This window comes from Salvia hispanica, chromosome 3 (genome assembly GCF_023119035.1).
Source record: "Salvia hispanica cultivar TCC Black 2014 chromosome 3, UniMelb_Shisp_WGS_1.0, whole genome shotgun sequence".
Lineage (NCBI taxonomy): Eukaryota > Viridiplantae > Streptophyta > Magnoliopsida > Lamiales > Lamiaceae > Salvia > Salvia hispanica.
The window spans coordinates 15,185,188-15,192,977 of NC_062967.1; the positions used below are offsets into that span (position 1 = coordinate 15,185,188).

At 39.8% G+C, this 7,790-nt stretch overlaps 1 protein-coding gene across 1 annotated transcript; it reads left to right on the forward strand.

The window, feature by feature from the left end:
• Window positions 1-1,011: 1,011 nt before the first annotated feature.
• On the forward strand, window positions 1,012-4,112 carry LOC125214085 (probable LRR receptor-like serine/threonine-protein kinase At4g37250). The gene is made up of 2 exons (XM_048114962.1): window positions 1,012-2,712; window positions 3,363-4,112. The coding sequence occupies exons 1-2, from the start codon at window positions 1,077-1,079 to the stop codon at window positions 4,028-4,030; spliced, it is 2,304 nt and encodes a 767-aa protein (XP_047970919.1). The 5' UTR covers window positions 1,012-1,076; the 3' UTR covers window positions 4,031-4,112.
• The last annotated feature ends 3,678 nt before the right edge of the window (window positions 4,113-7,790 follow it).

Sequence of the window (7,790 nt, forward strand, 5' to 3'; positions counted from 1 at the left end):
TTCATTTTTAATGGGACAACCAAAAAAGAAAAACGTTGCATTTTTAATGGGATAGAGGGAGTATTTCTTAAACTTTTATGTCTAATGTAAATGAATTCAGCAAAAATGGTTTTACCTATGCGTATAATAAAGTAAATGGTTAATTTTGACCCATCCATTTGTTTGTAGTGTTTATTAAAAAAATATTTCACTACACAATTTTCATTTAGTACCCATCATTTACCTTTTTAGAATTTTTCCGACAAATGCTGGTATTTCTATATATGTATGAGGTGTAATATAAAATAATAGTACTACATATTGTTCTTTAAACATGGATTTGAAAATTTTTTGTGGGCATTTTATTTCTAAAAATAAAATAATATGTATTCAATTCATCCCGTGATAATTTAGTCGTTTCCTTTTCTGGATCATCCCATTGTAGTTATATCATTTCAATTTTAGGCAAAAATTTTATTCTCTATCTTTCTTTTTATTACTTACTTTATTCTCTTTCAACCTATATCTAAATTCATATCCGCAATTCATCACTAAAATCCATTCATCCACTACATTGTTCATGTGTCTCACACCATTGTTTACCTTATTCCGTACTTTAAAAGCAAAAACCTCTTTCCTTGACAATTCATGTGCCCACCTTTTTATTTTCTAGTATTTATTATTATTTGATATATTTATTATAATCTAATTAAATTCTCATCTGCTTGTGTTGTAAATGCCATAAACACTCAATATCTAACATTTCTAATTTCACCACCAAATAGACCATTTCGCCTATATAATATCTCCACAATTGTACTTAAATAAAACAACCTGAATGTCAATTCACAAAGGAGACAGCATGATTGTATGTAGTACTTTCCCCTCATTAATTTGTGCAATCATAAATGGCTCATTACAGAGTATTTTGGTTTTCAGTTAGCAAGTTTTGGTGAACCATTATTGTCCCCCTCCTTGTGATTCTTTATTGTTTTTCCTCCACGTACCACATGGTCCCTTGTGCCCTCTTAAATCTCACTTACTTCTCCATTTCTTAATACACTAATACACAACATGTGTGATCGCTCCCAAACACAATGAGGGCCCGAAACCTCGATCTGCTCAATGTATGGGCTCTCGCATTGGCCCTCCTTATTCGGGCCGGATCTTTCGGGCTCAACACCGACGGCGTCCTCCTTCTATCCTTCAAATACAGCATCACCGCCGATCCATTCCTCGCGCTGCAAGGCTGGAGCGCCGACGACGAGACGCCGTGCTCGTGGAACGGCGTCTCCTGCGGCGCTCCGGGATCCGGGGAGGCCTATTTCCGGGTCACGGGCCTCTCCCTCCCGGATTCAGGCCTCCGCGGCTCCCTCCCTTCCACAATTGGAATGATCCAACACCTCCAAAATCTCAATCTCTCCAACAATTCCATCAATGGATCCATCCCTTCCACTCTGTTTTCCGCCGCCGAGCTTCAGTTCTTTGATTTGTCCAACAATCTGCTCTCCGGCACCCTCCCGGAGCTCGTCGGGAAGCTTCAGAATCTCCGGCTTCTGAACCTTTCCGACAACGCTCTCGTAGGGAGCCTGCCGTTAAATCTAACGGCTCCTCCGAATTTGACAGCTGTTTTCTTGCAAAATAACTACTTCTTCGGCCCGATTCCGGCGAAATTCGATTCAATTCAAGTGTTGGATCTGTCTTCCAACTTGATCAACGGAACTCTACCGCCGGATTTCGGCGGCAGCCATCTTTCCTACTTCAACGTTTCCTACAACAGACTCTCCGGCGAAATCCCGCCGCAATTCGCCTCCCTAATTCCGGCAAATGCGACGGTGGATCTCTCACACAACAACTTATCCGGTCCGATTCCGGCGTCTGATCTATTCTCCCACCAATCCACAGATTCACTCTCCGGCAATCCTAACTTATGCGGCCAGCCACTGCAAAACACGTGTCCTGCTCCGTCTCCGTCTCCTACTCCCGCCGGAGAGGGAGTCCCACCTTCCAATTCTCCTCCGGCAATCGCTGCCATTCCGAAAACAATAGCATCCAATCCATCAACGGGAGACCCCTCTCACGAGGATCGTTCCGGTCTCACGACCAGAACGATCCTCGCAATAGTCATCGGAGACATCGCCGGAATCGCAATCCTCGCAATAATCTTCCTTTACATCTTCAAAAGAAAAAAATTTGCCAAACACACAACCAAACCAGAAGAAACGGCAAATGAGTTCGACTGGGCGTCATCGGAGTCCACCTCAGCAAAACGCAGCTGTCTCAGAAAGTGGACTTTCTCTAAAAAGCCACGTCACCACAACAATGCCGATGCCGATGATGATGACAGTGAATCAACCTCGAACTCCACAGAGTCAGGGAAACAATTGGAAGAAAAAAACAACAACAATGAGGACATCGGGGCGTTGGTGACAGTGGACGGCGAGAAGGAGCTCGAGGTGGAGACGCTGCTGAAGGCGTCGGCGTACATCCTCGGCGCGTCGGGCTCAAGTATCATGTACAAGGCCGTGCTCGAGGACGGCACCACACTCGCTGTCAGGCGCGTGGGCGAAAACGGCGTCGAGCGGTTTAAGGATTTCGAGACTCAAATTCGGGTGATTGCTAAATTGGTGCACCCGAATTTGGTCCGGATCCGGGGCTTCTATTGGGGCCCCGACGAGAAGCTTGTGATCTATGATTTCCTGCCTAATGGTAGCCTCGCCAATGCCCGTTACAGTAAGTCACCCTTAATTTTACACTTAGGTAAAAATACATCATTTTTTTCTTATTATAGCATATGCATTGTCACAATCAAGATTCTATTATTTGGATTGATTCTTTTATTTGGATTGATTCCATTTATCATCATTAGATATAACGGTCCCGATGTTCTTGATTTGTCCCATTTCTTTCATAGTCGGATAGATTCCATCCCATTTTTTATTTAGTGTCAATTTTAACTTTTTATGTTTTTGTATAGTTTTGCAATTTCTCATTGGGATTGATTGTTATCGATCAGGATATCATAATAATTTCAATTTTTATGACAAATTATTGAAATAATGGATCTGACAGTGGATGCCAATAGGACTTAATAAATGTTGTAACGTAGCGTGCGAATTCATTCATTTTTCTCTTGGTGGAAAGTCAAAATCTCTGCTAACATACGCTGGTGGAAGACTGGGAGTTTAAACGGTGGAGCAGCTATAAGTTATAACTGTGACCAACTTTTTCTTCTGAATTGAATAATTGCAATAGTGAGCACGGTAACTATGTATGTGCATTGGGTATTAATATTAATGTGTTGTCATGTCATCTCCAATGGAAAGTGACAAGCCCTTTTCGTTGCTAACATGCGCTTTTTGGTTGTGTGTGTGGACTTTCAGAAAAAGCTGGATGCTCGCCTTGTCCTCTACCATGGGAAATGCGGCTCAGGATAGCAAAAGGCGTGGCACGTGGGCTATCCTACATCCACGAGAAGAAGCACGTACACGGAAATCTAAAGCCCAGCAACATTCTACTGGGCCCAGACATGGAGCCCAAGATCGGAGACATGGGCCTCGAGAGGCTTCTCACGGGTGACAACGCCGGCTCGAGGGCCGGCGGGTCGGCCCGGAATTTTGGGAGCAAGAGGTCGACCGCCTCGCGCGAGAGCTTCCAAGAACTGGCCACGCCCAGTCCCAGCTCAAGCGCGATAGGACTTTCGCCCTACCACGCGCCCGAGTCCCTACGGAGCATCAAGCCGCATCCGAAGTGGGACGTGTTCTCGTTCGGCGTGGTGTTGCTAGAGTTGTTGACCGGGAAAGTCGTCGTATCCGATGAGACGGGACCCGGATTGGCCATCTTGTCCTCCACGTCAGCGGACGACGACAAGGGGAAAATTTTGAGGGCCGCTGACGTGGCGATCCGGGCTGAGCTGGAAGGGAAGGAGGATGCATTGTTGGTGTTGCTAAGATTAGGGTATAGTTGCATTTCTCCTATGCCACAAAAGAGACCTCAAATGAAAGAGGCTCTTCAAATACTTGAGAGGTTTCCAATTTGTTCATTTTCTTGATTCATAACAAGTGGTGATAAATGGGCCCTAATTTCTGTAGAGATTTTTGTATGAATGATTCTGACAAAACATGTTTATTTTTTGTCCCTGCATCACAAACACACAAGTTTGTCTTATAGCATTAATTAATACCCTGAACAGCTCCAAACTCCCTTGAGATAATTGGTATTTTATGTTTAGTTTTTAAAGAGTTTACTATAAAGTAAGAGATCATGAAAAGATTGTTTCAACTGCCACGCGCTAGATATAATGAATTTATATAGTTAAATGTTGTCAATCTAACTAATTAATCAAATGAATTTTTCAGTTACAGTGCTTCTGTGCATGCATTTTCGTCTTTAAATAAAATTTGAGGATAAACAATATGTATCTCACAAGTGGCCTAGTCCCTTCTATATCTTGTGAAGGGAAAACGTGTTAGAAATATCACCCACTAAAAGAGAAAATTTTATGTCGGAGAAAAGTAAAGTAGTGACAAATTAATGAATAATGATGACTTGGATTCATATATTGCGTCTGCATTTGTATGACCTATAGTTCTAATTTCTAAAGGACACTATCACACTAGTCGCTCTTATTGTTGACAAGGGAAATTAAGTATTGCTTTTTTCTCTATATTAAAATGATTAATGACCTCACACATTAAATACTTCATATGTTAAACTTAAATCTAAAGATACTCATTTCATTTTTAGTTTGTCATAATCAAGATAACTTAATACTCCCTCCGTCCCACAAAGATTGTCCCATTTTGACCGGACACGGGTTTTAAGAAATGTAATAAAAAGTGAGTTGAAAAAGTTAGTGGAATGTGAGTCCTACTTTTATATATTAGTTTTATAATAAAATGTGAGTAGGAATGAGTTAGTAGAATATGGGGTCCACTACCAAAAATGGTAAAAAGTGAAATGGGACAAACTTTGTGGGACGGACCGAAATGGAAAAATAGGACAATCTTTGTGGGACGGATGGAGTACTAAAAATAAAAACACATTTATTTTTACTTTAGGCCATCCACATCCCTATATCTTATCTATCTCTTAACCATCTCATCCCTTAACTATTCATGAGCCCTACTGTACTTTTCACCCCATCTCTTAACTAAGAGACAACACAGGCATCCCTCCATCTCTTAACCATCTCATCCCTTAATTATTCATCTCAATTTTATTTTTTATTTTTCTTTCTAACAAATTCAATTAATAAAAACACACTTCATTAAATAAAATAAAATTACAATTTAAAATCCTAAAAAAATAATAAAAAAATACATAATTAAAATCCTAAAAAAATGTGGTGTTTGGTACGCCGCCGCCGGCGTCGAGCCTTGGGTGCCCGGCAACGAACCGGAACCGGTAGCACCCAAAACATTGTACATGCCCCCTTCCCCCCAATCGCCAAACGCGTTCAAGTCGAACCCGCCGGAGCCGCCGGAGTTTCCGTCACCGGACATTTTTTCAAAAATTAGAGAGAAAAAAGAGATGAGATTTGAGAGAAGAATAGATAAGTGTTTGTGTGTAGAATGGAGAATGAAATAATAAGGGAGTATTTATAGAAAAAAAAAGAAAAAAAAATTGACCGTTGAATGGTCATATTACCATTTAACATTTTTTTATTTTTTTATTTTTTATTTTAAAAAATTGATTTTTTTTTTTAAAAAAATTATGACGTCATAAAAACGACGCCCACTCGCGGGCCGGCGAGTGGGCGTCACGCCTAGCGCCAGCGCGCGCCACGTGGCGCTGGCGCATGGCGAGACAGCTCGTCTCGATGCCCTTCTGCGCGAGACGCACGACGAGATGGAGTTCGCAACGCGGTCTCGTCGCCGTCTTGTCTCGGCGGGACGAGATCGAGATGGCGACGAGCCGCGTTGTGGATGCTCTTATTCTCTCTCTCTTACTTTATTTTCTCAGCTCAACATACAAAACTAATTTTCATAAAATCCCATGTCGCCCAAGGAAGGAGTCATCTTCCTTAGAACGGAGGGACTACAAAGATGGAATCGAGGATAGATTCTAGGGATCTTAGATTCTTAAGGACATAGCACAACACATCCGGATTCCAGGTCACTAGAGTCATTGGACAAAAGTGAGGCATTGATGCCATCATATGCTGGGCGAACATAGAAAATAATATTGATAGGGGCTATGCTCAGTACTGACAGTACATTTTGTTATAAATTGTATTTTTGGATGATTTGGATTATTGATCGAGGCAATGCATACTACTCCCTCCGTCCTGCTTTAGCAGTTCCATTGACTTTTCTGCCCTCTTTTTGTAAAAATAATAAAAAATAGTTAAAGTGAAGAAATGGTAAAGTAAGAGAAACAATAATGTAGATAAGACTCTTCTCTATATTATTCTCTCTCTTAATTTACCTTTTTTCCTCTTTAATTATTTTTTATCATTTTTATAAAAAGATGGCAGAAAAGTCAATGGGACTGCTAAAGCGGGACGGAGGGAGTATTAATTTATGTTAAATTTGGACAAATATGACATTGCACACACGCCCGGCCCATACAACCATTCGAAGGTCTTTGTGGCTACGTTGTTGGCCACAAGTTTCAATTATCTGGTAATTACATAATATTTCTTCCGTTCAAAAATAATTTTATTTTTCCTTTCGGTATGCCCATCAAAATTAATTACATTTTTATGTAACGCAAATTTTTACACCATTTTTTCTTTTTTCTTTTTTCTCTCTTATGCTATACCAATTACACTTATTTTCCATAAATGGGACTATCAGTAGAGATGGTGGGAGTATAGTGTATAGATATAAGTTTAAATTTATGAATTAAAATGATACTCCATCCATCCATCCATCCATCTGATACCAATCATCATTTTAACGTAAAACTAGTAAAATTTTGACAAAGAGAAAAAATAATTTAAATATTATTAGTAGATACGAGACTAGGGGTAGGGGTGGTTCGGTACGGTATACCGTACTTTGAGTGTCATACCGTATACCATACCGAAAGTTACGGTATGACAAAACAGCATACCGATACCGTACCGAATTTTTCGGTATACCGGAGTTCGGTATACTGAAAATTCGGTATGACAGTTTTTGATACCGTTACCATACCGTATTTTAGGTATTTACCGTACCGCATTTCGGTATACTGTGTAAATTTTATGTCTCACATGTGTGACATGCAATAGAATCCTAAATAGAATTGGATTTTAGTATAACACATATATTTCGAATAAGACACATTTTACCCTAATTAATTGACTATCAATTAATTATTGGTCACTTATCAATTAATTAAATAATCATATTAGATATTATTTCTCCAATTATAAGGAATTAATTGGATTTATATATATGTGTCGATTGATTACATGGAATGAATATTTCATTCTTTGGCAATTAAGGAAAGAAACTTTCGTACATATTATTATGATTTGATTATAATTGATTGTGATCAATTGATGGAAGATTATATTCTTGGTCAATAAGAAATGTCTATATTAATAGCCACTTTGATGGAAAGGGCTTTAAGGTTTTAGAATTAGGGTTTGTCCTCTCTCTGCCTATAAATACAAGTGTGGGATCTCATCAAATCACACACATTACAGAGAACACATAAACGAGGGAAAGAGAGAGAAACAAATCCTTAGTTGCAGCTGCGCTACTACGCCAAAGAAAGTCCGAGGAAGTTCTCTCTGTCTTCCCCAATCGCTTCCGCTATGGATCATAAAGGTAAGTTTTCGATCCATTATATTTATGGTTAATACGTGAAATACATGA

What these genes read in the sequence shown, in the direction of transcription:
- LOC125214085 (XM_048114962.1), top strand. Translation starts at nt 1,077, where the DNA reads ATGAGGGCCCGAAACCTCGATCTGCTCAATGTATGGGCTCTCGCATTG. An exon ending in CCTCGCCAATGCCCGTTACA is followed by an intron (nt 2,713 to 3,362) that starts GTAAGTCACCCT and finishes GTGGACTTTCAG; the next exon opens with AAAAAGCTGGATGCTCGCCT.